A 21,908-nucleotide genomic window follows, 5' to 3' on the forward strand; every position below is an offset into this window, starting at 1 on the left:
AAATGTAAGCATCCCATCCCCTCCGAATTATTATAATCTTGAAACCAAACTGCTCTCAGGTAACAATATGGGAAAAGGAATATAAATTCTTTACTAAAGAAAGGAAAATGAAAATGCAGCAGTACAAAAAAAAAAAAAAAAAAACACAACAAAAAGCAAGGCACCAACAGCGTCAGGACCTTACACCCTGTTGGTCAGGGTGCTGGTAGCAGTCTGATTAAATGGTGGCTGCAGTCCTCCTGGAGTGACTGATGTGGTTCTGTTGAAGCAATGATCCCATAGAAGATTGTAGCTTACCTCAGAAGTTCTGGCGCTGTAGATGGGTCTGGTCTCTCCTCTGGGAATCCAGTGGACAAAGACTGCCTGTGGTGTTCTGATTCTCAGATTATATCCATGCAGGAATGCTTGGCTCCTCCCCCTGGGTGGTGCATCTCACAATGGGATGATGTCATTTTATCATTCCTGCACTGAGACTCAATGGCCCATTAACAGAAGATATCCCCCTGGAGGAAGGATGGGTGGTGGAAGAGATAAAGAACACTGCCCCACCTGGTTTTAACAGCTGGCCCATTAACAGAAGATATCCCCCAGTTATGAGGGATGGGTCATGGAGGAGATAATGAAAACTTCTGTACCAGGTTTTAACAGATGGTGATAGAATACATACTTTTGGTTACAACTTGCATTGCAACCCAAGACATGGGGTCCATATAAACCTCCCAAACACCAGGACTTAGCCCTGAAAATGCCTCCCAGGATTTCCCCATCTCTGGTCTCCCTCCTTTGGTGTTCAGGGGTTCCTCCCTGTCCCAGCTGCTGGGGTTCATGCTTGTACTGTGGGTCCCCTGTCTACTCGGTCCCTGACCTCTTCAGGCTCCTGGGAGTGCCAGGAATCCAAAAAGTTCCCCCATTTCCACTCAGCTTTGGAGTTCTTCATTCTTCAAACATCCCCCAAAAAAAACCCAATCCAGGGACACCCCAGAATATCTGGGCTGAGCTCCCCCTCCCCAGGCACTTCTGGGATGGGGGGTGATGATCCCACAGGTGGGGGCCTGTGAATTCAGGGAGTGCTTGACCTTGTGGTTCTTTCTCCTTTCCCTGATCCTCCTATGTCCCTCCTTCAGACTGATGAAGCTGCTCAAGGAGTCAGAAGTAAAACTCCAAGTCCCTTGGAGCTTCAATCAGCCCAGCTGAGGGCAGGGACTGCCCAAGGCTCCCCAGGGACTGGTGAGAGCAGATCCTGGAGGCCAGGATTGCCGGGAGTCAAAGGCTCTGAGCAGGGAACTGCAATGCTGAGCCAGCCCTGGCTGGGTTGGAGGAAGCAGAAAGGCCAAGCCCTGAGCCCAGGCCTGGCCCAGCAGGGCCTGTCCCTCACGGGTGGCTTGGGGCTCTTTGTGGGGCAGTGGGATGTGAGGGGCAGCAAGGACAAATGCCATAAACCTGTGTGACACTCCAGATCCTTATGGAACCAAGGGGCCAGTGTGACACCATGGGAAGTTGTGGAACCAAGGGGATCGTTGTGGCACTCTTGGGCCCATGGAAGCAAGGGACCAGTGGGACACTGTGGGGCCTTATGGAAACAAGAGGTCACTGTGAGCCTGCAGGGCTGTAACACCCCAGAACACTTCAATGCTGGTGGTAACCAAAGGTTCCTGTGCTTGAATTTGGTGCACAGGAGAAACACCCACCAGATCTTCTCAGCATGGACAGATGCAAAGAATATTCTTGGTAGTAAGGGACCCACAAGGACCATCAAGTCCAGCTCTTAAGATAATGGCCCACACAAGGATTGAACCCACAACCTTGGTGATACTGGCACCATGCTCTGACCAACTGAGCTAAGAGGTCAAAATGACACAAAATTTAACTGACGAAATACAGACAATCAAGGAACTATGGCAAAGGGTTTAATACAACATCCAACTGCACAAAGAACTCTTACCATAGCCTTAACTTTGCAAACTTAGCTCATTTAACCTAAAAAGTGTTAACCCTTAAGATTTTGGGTAACATTAAGATATCCAAAAATATTCCAGGTACGTAGGATAGGAAAGAGAATAAAAAGAGACCAGAAAGACAGAAGATCTACAGAAAAACACTTCCAGAATGATCCCAGTCACTCCCACTACAATCTCATCATCCCCAATATGAGCTGTTGCACCCAGCCACCCCCAGTATGGTTCCAGTCACACCCAGGCCCTCCCAGTATGATTCCAGTCATGGCCAGAGTGACTCCCTGTCACTCCCAGGATGGGCCCAGCTGCTCCCAGTCACCTCCAGTATGGTTCCAGTCCCAGCCAGCACCTTTGCAGTCACTCCCATTATGATCCCAGCTAGTTCCAGCAGGATCCCAGTATGACCCAGCATGGGCACAGCTGCTTCCAGGATTATCCAGCATGGTTCCAGTTCCTCCCATTTACCTGCACTGTGGTTTCAGTCTCTCCCAGTATATCCCAGTTGCTCTCAATCACTCCTCAGGTGTTTCCAGCCTGATCCCAGTCGCTCCCAGCCACTCCCAGTCACGCTGAGTGCAGTCCCAGTTGCTGCCAGTATGGTCCCAGTCTTGCCCAGTATGGCCCAACTGCTCCCACTGTGATCCCAGTAGGATGTCAGTTACCCTCAGGATGGTTCCAGTTGCTCCCTGTTCCTCCCAGTGTGATTCCAGTTGCACCCAGTTGGCCCCAGTATAGTTCCAGTTGCTCCCCAGATGATCCCAGCTGCTCCCTGCATGGTCCCAGTTATGCCCAGCTGGAGTTGCCCCCAGTGCAGACCCAGTCACTCCCAGTTGTTCCCAGTTGTCCCCAGCATGGTTCCCATTGTTCCCAGTGTGTTTTCAGTCATCCCCAGTATGATCACAGACACTCCCAGTATATCCCAGCTGCCCTCAGCATGTCCATAGCCATTCCCAGACACTCCTAGTAATCCCAGTTAGGTGCTTGTTATCCCAGTATGATCTCAGGCCCAGTATATCCCAGTCGAACTGGGATTCACTCCCTGAATTCACAGCCCCCTCCCACCCGTGGGATCAACACCCCCCCGTCCCACAGGTGACGAGGGAGGGGGAGCCCGGCCCAGATATCCTGGGTGGTTCCTGGGTTGGGTTTTTGGGGGTGATGATTAGAGAATGAAGAAAACCAAAGCTGAAAAGAAAATGTCCTTTAGGGGGACATTTGGGGTTCCCAGTGGCAGCTGCTGGCAGAGGCAGCCTGGAGGAGCAGAGCCCTGTGTCCCCGAGGACCCCAAAGTGGGGAGCCCAGAGAGGAGGAGTGCCATGATTCGAGGAACCCTCAATTAAATAGAGAGGGGCAGGGGTGACTCCTTGGTCAACCTGCACCCCCAAGAAGGGAATAAGGGGAGCAGGGACCCTGGGACCCCAAAAACCTTCCTGCATCCCTAAGTGGGGAGATCGAAATGGGAAGAACTTTTCAAATTCCTGGCACTCACAGCAGCCTGAAGAGGTCAGGGACCGAGTAGAAGTGTGACCCCCAGTACAAGCATGACCCCCAGCAGCTGGGACAGGAGGGAACCCCTGAACACCAAAAGGGAGAGAACAGAGATGGAAAACTTCTGGAAAGCATTTTCAGGGCCAATTTTTGGTGGTGTACAATTTTTATGGACCCCATATCCTGCGTTGCAATGCAAGACGTAACCAAATGTATGTATTCTATCACCATGTTAAAAACTAGAGGAGCAGTTTTCATTATCTCTTTCATCACCCATCCCTCATAACTGGGGGATATCTTCACTTAATGGGCCAGCTGTTAAAACCAGGTGGGGCAGTGTTCTTTATCTCTTCCACCACCCATCCTTCCTCCAGGGAGATATCTTCTGTTAATGGGCCAGCTGTTAAAACCAGGTGGGGCAGTGTTCTTTATCTCTTCCACCACCCATCCTTCCTCCAGGGGGATAGCTTCTGTTAATGGGCCATTGAGTCTCACTGCAGGACTGATAAAATGACATCATCCCATTGTGAGATGCTCCAGCCAGGGGGAGGAGCCAAGCATCCCAGTGACTCCCAGTCACTCCCACTACAATCTCAGTCACCCCCAGTATGAGCTGTTGTACCAGCCACCCCCAGTATGGTTCCAGTCACTCCCATATCCTTCCAGCATGATTCCAGTCATGGCCAGAGTGACTCCCTGTCATTCCCAGGATAGGCCCAGTTGCTCCCAGTCACCTCCAGCACAGTTCCAGTCCCAGCCAGCCCCTTTGCACTCACTCCCAGTATGGTCCCAGCTAGTTCCAGTAGGATCCCAGTATGACCCCAGCATGGGCACAGCTGCTCCCAGAATTATCCAGTGTGGTTCCAGTTGTTCCCATTTACCTGCACTGTGGTTTCAGTCTCTCCCAGTCTATCCCAGTTGCTCTCAATCACTCCTCAGGTGCTTCCAGCCTGATCCCAGTTGCTCCCAGCCACTCCCAGTCACCCTGAGTGCAGTCCCAGTTGCTGCCAGTATGGTCCCAGTCTTGCCCAGTATGGCCCAACTGCTCCCACTGTGATCCCAGTAGGATGCCAGTTACCCTCAGGATGGTTCCAGTTGCTCCCTGTTCCTCCCAGCGTGATTCCAGTTGCACCCAGTTGGCCCCAGTATAGTCTCAGTCGCTTCCCAGATGATCCCAGCTGCTCCCAGCAAGGTTGCAGTCATGCCCAGCTGCCCCCAGTGTAGACCCAGTCACTCCCAGTTGCTCCCAGTTGTCCCCAGCATGGTTCCCATTGTTCCCAGTGTGTTCCCAGTCATCCCCAGTATGATCACAGACACGCCCAGTATATCCCAGCTGCCCTCAGCATCTCCATAGCCATTCCCAGACACTCCTAGTAATCCCAGTTAGGTGCTTGTTATCCCAGTATGATCTCAGGTCCAGCATATCCCAGTCAAGCTGGGATTCACTCCCTGAATTCACAGCCCCCCCATCCATGGGATCAACACCCCCCCTATCCCACAGGTGACCAGGGAGGGGGAGCCCGGCCCAGATATCCTGGGGGCTTCCTGGGTTGGGTTTTTGGGGGTGATTGTTGGAGAATGAAGAACACCAAGGCTGAGAAGAAAATGTCCTTTAGGGGGACATTTGGGGTTCCCAGTGGCAGCTGCCAGCAGAGGCAGCCTGGAGGAGCAGAGCCCTGTGTCCCCCAGGACCCCAAAGTGGGGATCCCAGAGAGGAGGAGCACCATGATTCGTGGGACCCTCAATTGCATAGAGAGGGGCAGGGGGGTCTCCTTGGTCCCCCTGCAACCCCAAGAAGGGAATAAGGGGAGCAGGGACCCTGGGACCCCAAAAACTTCCAGCATCCCTAAGTGGGGAGATGGAAATGGGAGGAAGTTTTCAAATTCCTGGCACTCACAGCAGCAAGAAGAGGTCAGGGACCGAGTGGACAGGGGACCCACAGTACAAGTGTGACCCCCAGCAGCTGGGACAGGGGTGAAAGCCTGAACACCAAAAGGGAGAGAACAGAGATGGAACTAGAACTCCTGGGAGGCATTTTCAGGGCCAGATTTTGGTGGTGTACAATTTTTATGTACCCCATGTCTTGGGTTGCAATGCAAGATTCAACCAAAAGCATGTATTCTGTCAACATCTGTTAAAAACTAGTGGAGCAGTTTTCTTTATCTCTTTCATCAGCCATCCCTCATAACTGGGGGATGTCTTCTGTTAATGGGCCAGCTGTTAAAACCAGGTGGGGCAATGTTCTTTATCTCTTCCACCACCCATCCTTCCTCCAAGGGGATATCTTCTGTTAATGGGCCATTGAGTCTCACTGCAGGAATGATAAAATGACATCATCCCATTGTGAGATGCTCCACCCAGGGGGAGGAGCCAAGCATTCCTGCATGGATATAATCAGAGCATCAAAGCACCACAGGCAGTCTTTCTCCACTGGATTCCCAGAGGAGAGACCAGACTCATCTACAGCACCGGAACTTCAGAGGTAAGCTACAATCTTCTATGGGATCATTGCTTCAACAGAAGCACATCAGTCACTCCAGGAGGACTGCAGCCACCATTTAATCAGACTGCTACCAGCACCCTGACCAACAGGGTATCAGGTTGTATTCTGACTCTTTCAGAGTGCTGTTTTTTTTGTGGGTTTTTTCTATTGTACTGCTGCATTTTCATTTTAATTTCTTTAGTAAAGAACTGTTATTCCTATATTTTTATCTGGGATCACTTTGAAATCAAGATTATAATAATTTGGAAAGGGCTGTTGCTTACATTTTTATCAATTTCAATGGAGGCTTCTCCTTTCCTTAGTAAACACCTTTCCTTTTAAATCAAGACACCCCAGATTCCCGGTGACTTCTAGAGAGGGACTTGGACAGAGGGACCTTCAAATTCAACGTGCTCATTCATTGTTTTCTCCCAAACCAGGATTTCCCATCCCAAACCTTGGCTGGATGGAGAAGGAGGCTGTGAGGAAGAGGAAGATGTCCCAGGACACCCAGGCAGGTGAGGAGGAAGTCAGTGCCCCTTTCCCCCTCTCTCCTGCTCCATCTCCCAGCCCAGCCTGGCCCCCGGCTGCAGGACAACCCCGCTGCCGACGCCGTCCTGCCGGGGACGCACTGGGGGGATCTCCTTCCCCTTCCCTCTGGCACGGAGGCAAATCCCATCCTCTCCTTGTCCTTCCTCCCCCAGACAAGGAACTGAGGATGGAGACCAGGGAGGACAAATCCCCGCAGCAGAAGCTCGTGGAAGAGGCCATTGTGAGCAGCTCCACAGTGCAGGAATCCAATAGGGATGAAAATCCCCAGAGATCCCACAGGAGGAGTGGCTCCAAACCCATCCCAGGGTGCTCTGAGGAGGAAAGACCCACCCTGTGCCGGGAAGGCGGCCGGAGATCCAGCCGGGGCTCTGAGCTGGTGGTCCATGAGCGGCTTCAGGATGGGGAGAAGCGCTACAAGTGCTTGGAGTGTGGGAAGAGCTTCAGCCACAGCAACAGCCTGATCCGCCACCAGATGATCCACACTGGGGAATGGCCTTACGAGTGTGGGCAATGTGGGAAGGGCTTCAGCTGTAGGTCCCACCTCATCATCCACCAACGCATCCACACTGGGGAGAGGCCCTACGAGTGTCCCGAGTGTGGGAAGAGGTTTCACAGCAGCTCCAATCTCATCCAGCACCAGCAGATTCACACGGATGAGAGGCCCTTCTGCTGCCCTGACTGTGGGGAGGGCTTCAAGCGAAACTGCGACCTCACCACCCACCAGCGCATCCACACTGGGGAGAGGCCCTACAAGTGTGGGGAATGTGGGAAGAGCTTCAGCCACAGATCCAACCTCAATACCCACAAACACATCCACACTGGGGAGAGGCCTTACAAGTGTCCCCAGTGTGGGAAGAGCTTCTCAGACAGGTCTAACTTTGGCAGACATCAACGGAGGCACCGGTAAGGGAAGCCCTACAAGTGCCTCAAAATACAGGAAGAGCTTTGTGCACTGCTCCAGTTTCATCCGCCCATGGAGAATCCACATTGGGAAGAGACCTGGTGATCCATGTTCCCTGGGATCCATGCTGGGAAGACACCTGTACCTTTTCCTGCCCATGGCAATGTCATGATGTGGGATCAAAGACTGTGAGACTGTGATCATGGTCCATTATATTCAATCCCATCTCAGGTCATTGCCAGGGGCAGGAAAAGGACTCCCTCTCTCTCACCAGAGAAGGGTGTCCTTTCTTGGCAGGAGGAAATACGTGTCCAGGAAGAGTCAGTTGGTGGTATTTTAGTTTTCTAGGTGAATGGTTTGTCTTATCCTTTCTGTTACCAAAATTGTTTCTGTGTCTGTTTGTTCCTTATCTCGTTGCTGTTCTCAATAAATTCTTCTTATCCCAGCCTGGGATCTTTGCCTTTTGTGCTTTCCATGGCAGGTGGGAGGGAAGCGAGCGGCATCGCGGTTTCAGCAGGAGCAGGAAATTGGGGAATGCCATTCCTGAAGCCCAGCCCGTGGAAACCGAGCATCCCAGCTGGTGCCAGGCCTGGTTGCCATGGCAGCAGCCTTGGGAGCGGGTCCCTGGCTGGGGGCTGCGGGAACCTCTTCCCTCTGGTGCCCAGGGACAGGAGTGGAGGGAGCGGCTGGAGCTGAGGCGGGCAGGTTTAGGCTGGATGTGAGGAAAAGGTTTTTCCCGCGAGGCTGCTGGGGCACTAAACAGGCTCCCCAGGGAAGGCTCCCAGCTCCAGGGCTGGCTGAGCTCCAGCAGCGTTTGGCCAGTGCTGCCAGGCCCAGGCTGGGATTGTTGGGGTGTCCTGTGCAGGGCCAGCAGTTGGACTGGAGGATCCCCATGGCTCCCTCCCAACTCAGCCAATTCTGTGGCTCTGGGATCCCATGAGCCTGGGGATGGGCCTGCAAATGGTTGCCATGGCAATGGGCTCTGGCTCCAGGTCTGAGTCAGGCACAGACAGGGCCTCCAGAGAGACCACCCCGGGGTTTCTGGGGATGCTGAAGAGCCGTGTGCTCAGACGCAGTCCCAGCAATTCCATGGTGACATCCCAGGGGACCTTGGGCTGCAAAGGCACCGCTCTGTCACAGGCACTCCCGGGGGCTCCACGGTGACATCCCAGGAGTCCCCAGGCTGCCAAAGAGCCGGGATGTCACAGACACTCCCAGGGCTTTGTTTCATGCGCTAAGTGGGAGCTTCAGGCAAATGCTTTATTTCTTTATTGGAGAAACACCTGCTGAGTCATGAGATGGAGAAATGACACCCAGCAGCCACCAGGGATCCCCAAACCCCTTCAGGTCACCTAGACTTTTAAATTCCTTCTAAGGCAGGGGACTGGGAGCAGCTGGATTCAATCCCAGCCCCAGAGTTTGTTAAAGGTTTATGTGTGCTGATTGGACAGGTGGAATTGAACCATAATGCAATTTTCCCCACAGGATTAACAATGGAATATCAGATATATTTATACAAATACAACTGTGACTGATTCTGGCATGATTAGACAGATTTATTTACACCACAGAGTAAATAAAGAAAAAGAGTTATTTACTCCAGAGTAGAGGAGCTATAAAAATTATTAGACTATAGTGCTCTAGGAAACAATTTTGAAGTGAACAGGGCTTATCTGGTGTTATTTGAGCCCATTCCAGGCACAGCCTCCTGCTCCAGCAGGAACTGCCTTTCCTGTACCATGGCCAGGGCAGTTCCCGCTGCAGGAAAAGCCCCAGGCCAGCCCCAAGCCAGGGAAGGGCTCGGGCACAAGTGCAGAGTGCCGTGCTGGGAGCTGTGCCAGGGACAGCCTGAGGCACCAAAGGCACCTTGGCAGCAGCAGCTGCTTCCAGGCCATGGCCAGAAGGCTCCCTTGGCACCCCGGCCTGGTGGCCAGCACTGCAGAGCTGCTGCTTCAGGGCTCATTTCTGGCTGGGCTCTGAAAAGCCACTGCTGCTCCAGGAGCCTGACTGGGAAGCAATTGGCCCCAGCACCTTGGGGACAAGATAATAATGAAACAACTCTTCATGGCAGCAGAGACAAGGCAGGGGCAGAGGAAAGGGGAGAGCCAGGCCCAGGGGACATGGCTGCAATGGTGATGGCTGTGAGGTCAGTGCCACTGCAGCAGCCTGGCTGGCCCTCAGCAGACATTCTGGCCAGGAGGGTTGTGAGGACACCCAGCACATCAGAGAACCCACACAACAGCAATTCCATCCTTGGGTAGGGAAGCGGCTTTCACTGTGTCAGGTTGCACAGAGCTCCTGCTCTGGGAGCAGTCCTGGGATGGGGCATCCATTTCTCTGGAAAAGCAGCTGCAGTTTTGTGCCACTCTCATTGTAAAATATTTCCTCCAACAAATCCAAATCCATTTTTAGTCACTTTAAACATATTGATCCTTTTTCTGTCACTGCAAGATTTGGTAGAATATATCTTTGACCAGTGTTTCCATTTTCACAGACCATGGAGAAGACCCAAAAATCTCCCAGGATGGGGTTTGGAGGCCTCATCACATAAGCAGCAGGTAGAGGCTGAGGGCCCTGGGCTGTGCAGCTGCAAGGCCCTGCCAGAGGCAACTTGTGCAGCCCTTTGGCCATGGCTGCTGGCCCTGGGCCTGAGGCCAGCAGGGGACAAGTGACCCTGGCAGCCCTTGGGCCTCATTGCCTCCTTGTCCCTGCTCAGCAGCCTGGCAGGGGCCGCCCCATGGTGCTGCCCTTGGCATTGCACATCCCCACATGCCAGTGGCCCGGGAAGAGCCCTGAGCAATGAGGGAGGGACAGCATCTGCCTTGCCAGGGGCTGGGGCTCAGCCCTTGGCCCTTGCCATTCCTGAAACACATCCAGCTTTGCTCAGCACCAGAGACACCTTTCCCTTGCTTGTCCCCAGCTGCCATCAGGGCCTCCAGTCTTCTGCTCTGCCTGGAACCTGGGGATGCTTTCTCACTCGTGTCTCTCATTTCAACTACAAGAAACTTCAGTGTTTCCATCTGACTTGGAGCTCTTGAGGAGTTTCTGGAGCACACTCTGAGGGACTGAGTGTGATGCCAAGAGCCCCAAAGGCCCGAGAGGGTGATGAAAGTGCTGGTGCTGTGTCTGTGCTGCTGAGCTGGGCCGGGCTCCTGGCCCAGAGGCAGCTCCTGGCAAGGGCAGCGCTGCAGAGAGACAGCTCTGGCCAGGAGCAGCTCCTGAGCACAGCCCAGCAGGGCTGGGGCCCTGCCAGGGCAGCTCAGGGACACAGAGAGCAGGCCCAGACAGAGCTGCCAGGGGCTCAGCACTGGCAGGGGCTGTGGGATGTGCCAGAGGGGGCTGTGTCCCAGCAGCACCTCTGTGGCTGTGTCCTGGAGCCCCAGAGCAGTTGTGATGTCAGAAAGGGGCTGTGTGACAGCTCCGAGTGGGTTGTGTGAGGTCACAGATGGGGCTGTGACATCACAGAGTTTGTTGTGTGAGGTCACAGAGCAGCTACAGTATCACAGAGGGGACTGTGTGACATAAGAAAGCAGGGGGTGACACCGCAGTGTGGCTGCATGACATCACAGAGTGGGCTGGGTGATGTTACTTAGTGGGTGGTGATATCAGAGAGAGGACTATGACACCAGAGGTTAGATAAAGAATATCACAGAGAGGGTTGTGACATCACTGAGCAGACTGTGACACCACATGGTGGTGATATGAAATCCAGGAGTGGGCAGTGACATCACAGAAGAGCCATGTGACATCTCAGGACAGGTTGTATGACATCACAATACTGACTGTGACATCACAGAGTGAACTATGACATCAAATGTTGCTGTGTGATATCACAGGAGGATATGTGACATCACGAGGTGGTTTTGTGGCATATAGGAAGAGATGTGACATCACAGAAATGTGGTGTGACATCCCAGGGCAGGTTGTGTGACACCACTGAGTGGGCTGTGACATCCCAGGTGGCTGTGTGACATCTCGAGGTCACTGGGGAGGTCACTCTGCCCCAACCTCCCTCACAGTTCCCTCCAGAGAAGTCCAACCCTGCCCTTGCAGCAGCCTGTCTGCACAGAAACACTTCCAGGGCTCTCTGCATTTCCCTTCCCTCACTCTTGCCTCACTCACACACCTCCCAACAACCCACTTGGTGCTTTCAGCTGCAAGGACTTCAAAGCTTGTCTGTCCTTCAGCAGCTGCTCTAATTCTGCCTTCAGCCAACTCTGGGGTTGTGTTTATTGTAGAACTCCCTGTGTGTCTGAAACATTCCTTGTGTGGCTCTGCCTTGGGGAAGGGGAACCTCCTTGGTGGCACCTTGGCCTTGGCACACACTTGAGGAGGGTGTCTGTTTTCCATGGGGAAACTCAGCAGTTTTAGATTGCTAAAATCAAAGAAGGAAAACCCCTCTTTGCCTGAGTGCAGCCAGTTCTGTGAGCAAAGCAGGTCCCAGGGGAGTGAGGAGAGACAGGATGGGGCTGGGGAATGTGGAGCAAGGTTGTCCCCACTGGGTCAGACCTCAAGGCACAGCTTCTCTGACCTGGCCAGACCTCCTTAGGAGAGACCCTGGATCAATATCCATCACTGAATGCTGCAATCACCTCTGCTCTAAAGAGAACACGAATGAAAGACACCCTTTAAAATAGGAACAGATATTTCTTAGAAGATCTTTGAACTATTTCTCCATAACTGTTGTAGGAAACTTTCCTAAGAACGGAACAAGACCAGAGGGAAATCAAGGCACAGCCATGGTTTGTTAGGATTTGCTTGATCCTAATGAGTCCCGTGGTGCATTTGGAGCTGAGCCCTTCAACTTCAGGACCTGAGAGGAGATTGCACAAACCCTTCCAGGAGTCCAAGTCAGAGGAAAAACCCAAAGTGTCTCCAGGTATTAATGGGTCCCACTGAGGTCCATCCCCAACACAGGCTCCTCATGGACTCCTTGGAGGAGAGAACTGGAGGCCAGGATTGCACAAAAACCTCCCAGAGACTCAGTGTGGGAAGGAAAATCCAAAGTAGCTGAAAAAGCCCTGAGTATCTCAAAGTATTGATGAGCCCCACTGAGTGTCAATGCAAAGCTCCCAAGGGACTCGTTAAAGCAGATAATTGGGGCCAGGATTGCAAAAACTTCTCAGAGACTCAGGGTGGGAAGAAAAAAGGAAAGTGCCTTAAGAACCTGAAGTACCTTGAAGCATTAATGAGCCCCACTGAGTGTTGTTACTGACAAAGGCTCTCAAGGGACTAATTACAGCAGATAATTGGAGGCCAGGATTGCACAAAGCTCTCAGAGACTCCAAGGCAAAAGCCAAAGTCCTTTGAAAAAGCTGCAGTCCCTGGGAGCATGAAGGAGCCCCCAGGGCCATTCCTGAGCAAGGCTCCCCAGGGACTCCTTCCAGCAGATCCCTGAGGCCACTGGCATGTGGGCTAGGGGGGATGCTGAGGGCAGGCCAAGGGGGTGACAGTGGCCAGCCTTGCTGGGGCTGTGCCAGGAGGCCCCAGGGCCTCAGGACAAGGTGTCTCCTCACAGCCCTTGCTGGCACAGCTTTGGCTGCTGTGGCCCAGGGCACCAAGGCTTGGCTTCTCTTTGTCCCCAGCTGTCATCAGTGCCTCCAGTGCTCTGCTCTGCCTGGGGCCTGGGGACACTTTCTCAGTCACATCCCTCAGTGGGACCCATTAAAAGGAAAAGAAACTCTGGAGTTGGATTCTGACTTGGAGTTCTTGAGAGCTTTCTTCCCCTCCCTGTCAGGGACTGATGTTCAGGGCCTCAGCACAAAGCCCCAAGAGGCTCATTAAAGTCCTGCTGCTGTGTCTGTGCTGCTGAGCTGGGCCGGGCTCCTGGCACAGAGGCAGCTCCTGGAAACCAAGAAGAGCTTCAAAAGCACATTTCTCTTGCTGAGCAGCTCTTCTGCCAGCCCAGCAGGGCTGGGGCACTGCCTGCAGCCACCCTGGGCACAGCCCAGAGGCACAGAGAGCTTCAATCAGTCAGGGCTGGGAAGGGGCTGAGAAGTGCCTGGGGCAGAATCCCTGCCAGCCCTTGGCACAGGAAGCCTCTGGCTGCAGGACAATGCAGCTGCAGCTCCTGGAGGCATCTCCTCAAGCTGGAACATGCCAGTGCCTACAGACTCTGTGAGTACATTCTCTGCCTGTCCCTTGTGCAGAGCAGCCAGGGGTGCCCAGGGCTGTCCTGCAGAGCAGGGTCCTGCAGCCCAGGGCGCTGTGCTGGGGCAGGGACTCTGCTGCCTGCCAGGGACAGCTCTCAGCCGGCCCGGGGAGCTGCTCCCAGCGCTGGGGAGAAGCTGTGGGGGGAAGGAGCCACCCTGAGCAGGGCAGGGGCTGCTGCTGAGAGGGGCTGTGTGGGGCAGGGCTGCTCCCAGCTCCAGTCCAGCCTGGGCACAGCTCCAGAGGACACTTCCCAAAAGAAGGTGAGCCTGGGATTGATGTAAAAATCAGGAGCTTCCCTGAGACTGTGCTCAATTTCTTGCTTTAAGCAGGGTGGGAAAGTTGAGATGATGACGAAAAGATTTTTGCTTTTTATGCATTTTTAATATATTTTTAGATCTGTAGACTAATATTATATAGTTACAAAATTTTAATCCTTTATTAACTCTATAAAATTACTAGTACATACTTATATAACTATTATCCTTAATTAACTCTAGCATGTTTCCTAACTTTTCTCTTAGATTTTAGAACAATAATCTGATCTTCTAAATACATTTCTGAAATACTGTATTGTCTTATCATCAGGGACAGAAGCTACAGGAAGAGCATTTTGTTTTCTAACCAGAATGTGAGCAGTCATAACAAAAAGTGGGGCAAAGAAATCCTTGGACCTACTCCAATGGGTTGACTCAAGGGTGTGTAACTGGGGCAGCTGAATCTCCTATTGAATGTTTCTGTTAAATATCCTAATTAATCAACCTTAATAAATTGTTGAAATAAGCGGCCGGGTGCACCCCATCCCCACTGGAAAACCTGGAAGCTTCCAATAAAGGTCTGGTTTTTACTTTACTTTACAACAGTTCTAACACTGTTGCAAAGGTTTGGGGCTTTTTTCTCTTTTGATTATAGACAAAAGCAGGATGAGAGAAGCAGAAGAGGAATTGTAATCCCAGAATCACAGAACATTCTGAGTTGAAAGGGACACACCAGGAACAGCAAAGTAATGTTTGAACATTTACAGAGATGCCAGAATTGTAAGTTTGGGTGCTCAGTCTCTCTGCTGGGAGCCTCCTAAACAGGCTAAATGCACTGCTCTGATATTGTCATTGGTATCTGGGGCTCTCAGGGAGGCTCTGGCATCTGCAGCAGCTGAGTCAGGCCCTGCCCTTGGGATTGCTGCCAGGCAGGTGTGTCCATGGGAATGGGGTGTCCCAGCTTCCCTGTGACCTGTGGGGCTGTGGGCAAAGCAGTCCATGGCAAAGGGGAATGAGCTGAGCCCCCTCCCTGAGATCCCATCATGGGCACACCTGGGGATCTCCTTGCTGTGTCCTTCCAAGCTCTGAGCTGCCCTCCTGGCTGCAAATCTGTGCCAGAGCCTCTCAGAGTTCCCTGAATGTCCCACGGGGAAGGGCAGAGATGCCACAGCTGAGGAAATGCTGTTGGCTCTGCCAAGGGAGCCGTGAGTGTCCTTGGCAGAGATGGGTGCTGAGACCTTGCCCAGAGACCTTTAGAGAGGGTGAGACATTCAGGGATCCCTCTGCTCTGGGCAGGGTCTGGTTTATGCCAGGGTGACACAGGAGTGAGATTGTGCTCTGATTCCAGCCAAAGGTGCAAACCCAGGGCAGCTGGGAACAAGCCCATCCAGCCCCTCACCTTCCCTAAGCCACAGGGAATCCTTTGCCTCTCACATCTCTCAGTGGGAAATTCTGAGTGCAGCAGAAATGCTGAGGATTTCTGACCTCAGAGAACCAGGAATGATTTGTGGGTAGGAAAACAATTTGTAAAACCAACTCCTGCTATACTTTAGAAGTGTGTGTGCAGATGGCAACAAGCCTTCCTGCATTAGGAGTGATTCCCCTGACAAATCCTGAATTTCCAGCCTAGTCCCTCTCCTGCATGGCCACAAACCCAGGGCAGCAGGGCAGGGATGGCTCCTGGAGAGCCTCCAGACACAGGCCTGGCTGCTCCTGGAACACACAGACAGCACAGCTGGAGATCAGTCAGGGACCTGGGTGAAGTTTTCCCAGAGCAGGAACAAGGGTGGGTGAGTCCCAGCCTCTCCTGATTTGTCACTGCTCTTTTTCTTCATGAACAGGTCTCCATGTGCAGCCACAGCAAATGTCCAACAGCAGCTCCATCAGCCACTTCCTCCTGCTGGCATTGGCAGACACGCGGCAGCTGCAGCTCCTGCACTTCTGCCTCTTCCTGGGCATCTCCCTGGCTGCCCTCCTGGGCAACGGCCTCATCATCAGCGCCGTAGCCTGCAGCCACCACCTGCACAGCCCCATGTTCTTCTTCCTGCTCAACCTGGCCCTCACTGACCTGGGCTCCATCTGCACCACTGTGCCCAAAGCCATGCACAATTCCCTCTGGGACACCAGAGACATCTCCTACACAGGATGTGTTGCACAAGTATTTTTCTTTCTGTTCTTCATCTCAGCAGAGCTTTCCCTGCTGACCATCATGTGCTACGACCGCTACGTGTCCATCTGCAAACCCCTGCACTACGGGACCCTCCTGGGCAGCAGAGCTTGTGCCCACATGGCAGCAGCTGCCTGGGCCAGTGCCTTTCTCTATTCACTGCTGCACACGGCCAGTACATTTTCCCTGCCCCTGTGCCATGGCAATGCCCTGGGCCAGTTCTTCTGTGAAATCCCACAGATCCTCAAACTGTCCTGTTCACATTCAAACCTCAGGGAACTTGGGCTCATTGCAGTCAGTGTCTGTTTGGTATTTGTCTGTTTTGTGTTCATTGTTTTCTCCTATGTGCAGATCTTCAGGGCTGTGCTGAGGATCCCCTCTGAGCAGGGACAAAGGCACAAAGCCTTTTCCACCTGCCTCCCTCACCTGGCCGTGCTCTCCCTGTTCCTCAGCACTGCCATATTTGCCTACCTGAAGCCCCCCTCTATCTCCTCCCCATCCCTGGATCTGGCAGTGTCAGTTCTGTACTCAGTGGTGCCTCCAGCCCTGAACCCCCTCATCTACAGCCTGAGGAACCAGGAGCTCAAGGCTGCAGTGTGGACACTGATGACTGGATGGTTTCAGAAACATTAAACTGCTGGCCAATTTCTGCAAATCACTTGTAATAAAAGTAATCTTTGATAGCTCTTGTTGATTTGGTTGTGGTTTGTTGTTTTTTTTTTTAATTTGTTTTAGTTTTTTAATCTTTTCCTCAATAAATGTCATTGTTTGTGCCATTTCTCATCTTGTTTCTCTAAACCTTCCCTGTGGCCAAAGACAGTGTCCATGAGGGCCTGCGCTCTTGGTGGCTTTAAATGAACTAAAGAATCTCCCAGCAAAGTTTTCTCCAGAGATGCCCCTTTTGTTCCCTTCTCTGCAGCTGCAGCAGCAGTGTCTGTGTGCAGAGCTGGGGGCAGATCAGTGCTGGCACAGCAGCTGTGCCCAGGAGCAGCAGCACTTGGTGTTGCCAGTGCTGCTCCCGTGCCACTGCCCCGCTGCCCTCCTGGCCCTGGTGTTGCTGCAGGGCCTGAGTGCTCTCGGGGCCGGGCACAGCCCTGGGGGTGGCAGTGCCGGGGCTGCAGCAGGGACAGGCCATGGGCACTGCTGGGGCAGCGCTGACGCCTCAGGGCAGGGCCTGGGGGCTCCAGGTTCCTTGCCCGGGCTCTCTCAAGAACACGGCCAGGCCAAAGCTCAGCACAGAAAACCCCCGTGAGCAGCCCCAGGCTGGCCGTGGGCAGGCTGGGGGCAAACAGCATGGCTGGGGCTCTGCAAGGTCCCTGGGGGAGACGGGAAGGAGCAGCAGAGCAGGGACTGATCCATCCCCACTGCGCTGGACACCCCAGGGCAGCGTCCCAGAGCGTCCTCATGGAGCTGCCAACAACATCCCCCCTGTGCAGCCCTGGCCTCTCCCCCAGCACAGAGAGGTGCCGCATCCTTGCAGGCACATGTCATGAATAAAATCTCTCAAGAAATCCACCCAGGATAAAATACTGTGTTTAGTTAGGTACAGTTAATGTTCTTATCCCATTTGTAAACCTTGTACCCCTTGTTTACTCTGATGGTTATTAGTAATGTTAATTACTTACCAGTTTCTGAAGTGTTTTAAAGGTTCTTATGAGACATTCCTGTACCCTTTCCCCTTACTTCCCTGCTGCCTTGTAACAGAGCTGCTCCCATGGGGGCTAAATCCAACTAACAAAAGCAACCCATTAGAAAGGTGTGCCACAGGACCAGGCAACTCCCATGGTCTCTGTGCCACACTAGAACACAGAAACTCCCAGGAAGCTGTGTAACCGAGTAATATGCAAACTAAGGCATGCAGGACACCAAAACAACGAGCTAACAGAAGAATAAAAGGACAAGGAAACATATTAGAGCAAGCTATGATGCAAGATCATCTCCCAGCATCACCTAAACCTGCTTAGAAACCATCTTCTGGCATCACCATGACCTAAAGAGGACTGGAAAGGACTGACAACCCTAGACAGCAAACCAGGACAACAGGTCCCTGGCTGCTCTCATGAGGACAGAAGCCCCAGCTCTGCAGTGTGTGCTGCAAAGCTGAATTGTGTCTCCTCTTTGGAGCTGACAGTGTGGGAATGGCTGTGGTGCAAACAGCCCCTCGGGCCCCCCCACCCCAAGAGCTGAATCCTAACAAAGGCATCAAACAGGAGTTTTGTCTCCTGGCCAATTTCTTTCAATTACCATGTGCTGCACAGGCCATGGCCGAGGGGGCCTGGACCCACCCGGAGCTCCTCCCGGAGCCCAGCGGACTCCAGCTCAGCGGGGACCGGCAGCGGGGCACGGCTTAGGCTCGGCAAGGTGTGAGCAGCCGTGGTCCGGCCCAGCCTCAGCTGGGGTCCCACAGCCTCCCGTCCCCACCCGGTCACTGCTGGGGCCAGCCCGGCCCCGCCAGGCCGAGCCTGTGCGATTCAGCCCTTCTGGGACACAGGGCCAGAAAGACTTCAGCCCTGAAGCAGCAGGCTTTGAGTTCAAGCCTTGGGAAGCACTTGCCAAAGGCTTGATGGCAATTCATACGTTCATCAAGTCACCCCACTGAAAGTTATGTTTCTAGAATCTTCCTGTATCTCTCCCCTGATTGGTTGCAATTCATCACAGTATTTTGCATCTTTCTAACCCCAGTCTGTGTCTGGACCCATGCCCTCAGACTGCACCCTCACACCTCCCCTAGATATTGTTGTGTCTGCCCCTAGGCCTGGTCTTTGCACTTTGCTCCTGTGCTGCGCAGGCTTTATGGGCCTCATCCCTACTTGATTTTCCTGTTCCAGTTGGTTTTGGGGACTCCAGCGAACCCGCTCCTTTAATTTCCTCCTCGGTTGCCTGGGTGTCAGGGGACCCTGAAGCTTTAAGGATTGTTGTGGCCACTGTCAGCACGACTGCAAGGGCCGCAGTGCAGCGGGGCCCGGCCCGACCGGCAGCCGGGTACCTCCTCAAAGGTGGAAGCAAGAGAGAGATTTCCCTGGCTTGCCTGTCTGCAAAATGTCAATCTCACAGAGGTGGATCCAGCTTTTTAAATGCTTTAATAGGTAGTCAGTTCCCACAGCTAGCCAGCTCTTGGATTTTGCTTGGCACAGAGGCAGCTCTCGCTTAGCAGCTCCTCTCAGTAAAATCATTTCCATGAGGGGCTTCTTCCCTGCTCACCAAATAGCAATTCATGCAAAAGCAGCACAAACTGTTCTTCCTGTCCTCCTATCTTTGCCAGAGAGTGCCTTTCAAAGGGATAATAATTGGGAACAAGGGGGTTTACATTTTCCATTGCAAAGGAGCCTCCTGCCTCCCTTAGCAGGCCCCTGTCTTTCAAAGGAAGACACACACGGTCTCCTTTTGCACCTTCACTTGGCCCCAGCCACTCCTGATCATTTGAAGGAGCGGCTCAGAAGAAGGGGCTGCAATCCCCCAAGGCCTGGGCTGCTCCAGGCTGCTCCTGGTGCCTTGGGCTGTTGAAGGGGTGCCGGGGTGGCCTTTGTGACACAGGCACGGGGTGCCGGGGTGGCCTTTGTGACACAGGCACGGGGTGCCGGGGTGGCCTTTGTGACACAGGCACGGGGTGCTGGGGTGCCCTTTGTGACACAGGCACGGTGCGTCAGGGGCCATGGTGACGCGGGACCTTGCTGTGCCCAAAGTCCATTGTGACATGGCAGAGCCCCGCCCCGGCTGGGGGGTATATAAAGGGCTTGTGGGGCCTGGGTCAGTCCCAGGACAGTGGCTGTGTCCAGGTACCTGTGTGCGCCAGAGGACTGCAGGCACGGAGGAGGAGAAGGCGAAGCCCAAGTCCCAGCCCCCCAGGCCCTGGCCCGGCTCACAGAGAGCCCAGGCCTTGAGGGAGCAGCAGGAGGAGGCTGAGAGGGCAAGCAGAGGGAGGAGAGGAGCCGTGGAGTCCTGCGCTGAGGAAGAGACAGAGCTCTGCCGAGGAGAAATGAACAAGTTCCAGCAAGGGACTCCAGGGGAAGCCTGCTCTGAGCCACAGCTGTCCCCAGGAGAAGCCCAGAGCTGCCAGGAGCTCTCTGAGTGGGATGAAGGCCTTGAGCAAGAGCTGGTCCGAGTATGAGGGAGCTACTGGCATTTCTGGGACTGGGATGAGGGCAGGGAGCAAGAGCCCTCCCCAGCTGTCTCCGAGTGGGGCGAGTGCAGGGAGCAGGAGCCGTGGCAGGCGGACAGCGATCACTGTCAGGAATTCTCAGATTGGGAAGAATCTCCTGAACAGCGGCTGTCCCCAGGAGAAGGCACGAGCCGCCGGGCACTCTTGGACTGGGAAGCTTGCCGCAAGCAAGAGCTGTGCCAGGATGGCCAGGAGGTGACTGGAGGCAAAGCAAAGAGAAAATCCTCCAGGTGCAGCTGGGATGATGACAGTGATGGAGAGCTGGCTCAGGACAGCAGGGAATACTGCGACATCCTGTGCAGCCAGCTCAAGGCCTGGCAGCGGGAGGACGATGACTGGGATGAGGTGAGCGTCCTGGAGCTGCACGAGGAAGGAGAAGAGGCCAGGCAGCAGAGACTGGCAGATTTAGCCCAAGAGGGAATCCTGCTGCCTGTCCCTCGAGAAGCTTGGGTGGAGTGCCAGGAGCCCGAGCTGTGCCCGCAAGAGCAACTCTGTGCCGGGCCTGGCCCTCTGGCAGCCCAAGCCATGGTGGAAGATGTCTCTTCTCCTGGGCAGCCGCTTCCCCACAGGAAAGGCCGCTCGCTCTTGAGGCGGGCACTGCAGGTGCTGCGGGCACTGTGGGGGCTGTGGGGGCTGTGGGGGCTGTTCTGCTGCCCCTGCCTGGCGGCACAGCCACAGGATCAGCGCCCGCTGCCAGCAGCGCCGGGCTGCAGATGGCGGCTGCCCCGCGGCCTGCCCGGCGCCCCGAGGGAGCCGCACGGGCTGCCCCGGCCTGCGCTGGCCCTGTGGGCCGAGCCGGCCCCAGCCGCTCTGTAGCACCCCTGGGGCAGCTCCCCGAGGGCACACGGCAGCCCAAAGCGGCACCCGAAGGGGGACCCTCACTGCCGGGGCTCAGCGCCGCATCCCGGCCCATCGTCCGGCCGGGAAGGCACCTGGAAAGTCATCGGCTCCCAGCGGCAGCCTGGCACTGCCAGCGGCACCCCTGCACCGGGTCCCCGAGGGCCACAGCCACACGGCTCTTGGCCCTTTGCAGGGACACTGGCTCCAGCTCCTCCCTGCTGGACTCCAAGGCCATTTCCTCTCCTCCGGAAAGGACTCCATGCTGATCCTGGGGCACTTTGGCCATGAGGAATGGACACAGACAGGAGGTGTTGCTCCCAGGACACGACGGCGGCCTGCTGGACTGCAACACACACAATTCTAACAAAAGAAAAGAAAGTTGTGTTTAGGAAGTAGTAGTAGGAAAGAAAAAAACCCCAACCCCCCCCCAGTAAAACCTGCATAAGACCCTCCAGAAACCAAAAAATGATCAAGAATAAGAATAGGAATGTTAGGAAGAAGAGGTAGAAGCTGAAGTAGATGAAGACATAGTAGTACTTAAAACATGGAAAATTAAGAATAAGAATAAAATGTTGGAGTCTGGAATACAGAGTGTGTGCCCTTGTTTCTGATACTTAGTTATAAGATCCAGGTATAAGTTCCCCCAGGCAGGGCAGGTCCCTGGGTGCTTCCCCTGGCCCAGATAGTTTTCAGATGGAAAAACTATCAGAGGTAAGGTTTTAGAAGACAAAATGCCTTCCCTGCTGACAGCACCATAAGGAATAGCTGCAGGGCAGAGTTTTAAAAACAGAGGTTGTCTTGACCTCTCTACAGCCTTGCATGGTGCTCAGCATGATAGATCAGGGGAAAAAATATTATAGTGGGTCAGACACATCTCATTGCAACGGAGATGCAACAGCACCCCTGATTTTTCCATGGTTCTGGATGACAAGAACTAGGATACTGCATTTAATATGA

At 53.8% G+C, this 21,908-nt stretch overlaps 2 protein-coding genes across 2 annotated transcripts in view; one reads left to right on the forward strand and one right to left on the reverse strand.

The window, feature by feature from the left end:
* Nucleotides 1-21,908, reverse strand: part of LOC147645220 (uncharacterized) — a 170,070-nt gene that overhangs the window by 124,224 nt on the left and 23,938 nt on the right. The gene's annotated exons all lie outside the window — the stretch shown is intronic.
* On the forward strand, nt 15,650-16,585 carry LOC147645226 (olfactory receptor 14J1-like). The gene has a single exon (XM_086874777.1). The coding sequence runs from the start codon at nt 15,650-15,652 to the stop codon at nt 16,583-16,585; it is 936 nt and encodes a 311-aa protein (XP_086730903.1).

Source organism: Cyanistes caeruleus, unplaced genomic scaffold (assembly GCF_971803275.1).
Source record: "Cyanistes caeruleus unplaced genomic scaffold, bCyaCae1.hap1.1 HAP1_SUPER_30, whole genome shotgun sequence".
NCBI classification, from domain to species: domain Eukaryota; kingdom Metazoa; phylum Chordata; class Aves; order Passeriformes; family Paridae; genus Cyanistes; species Cyanistes caeruleus.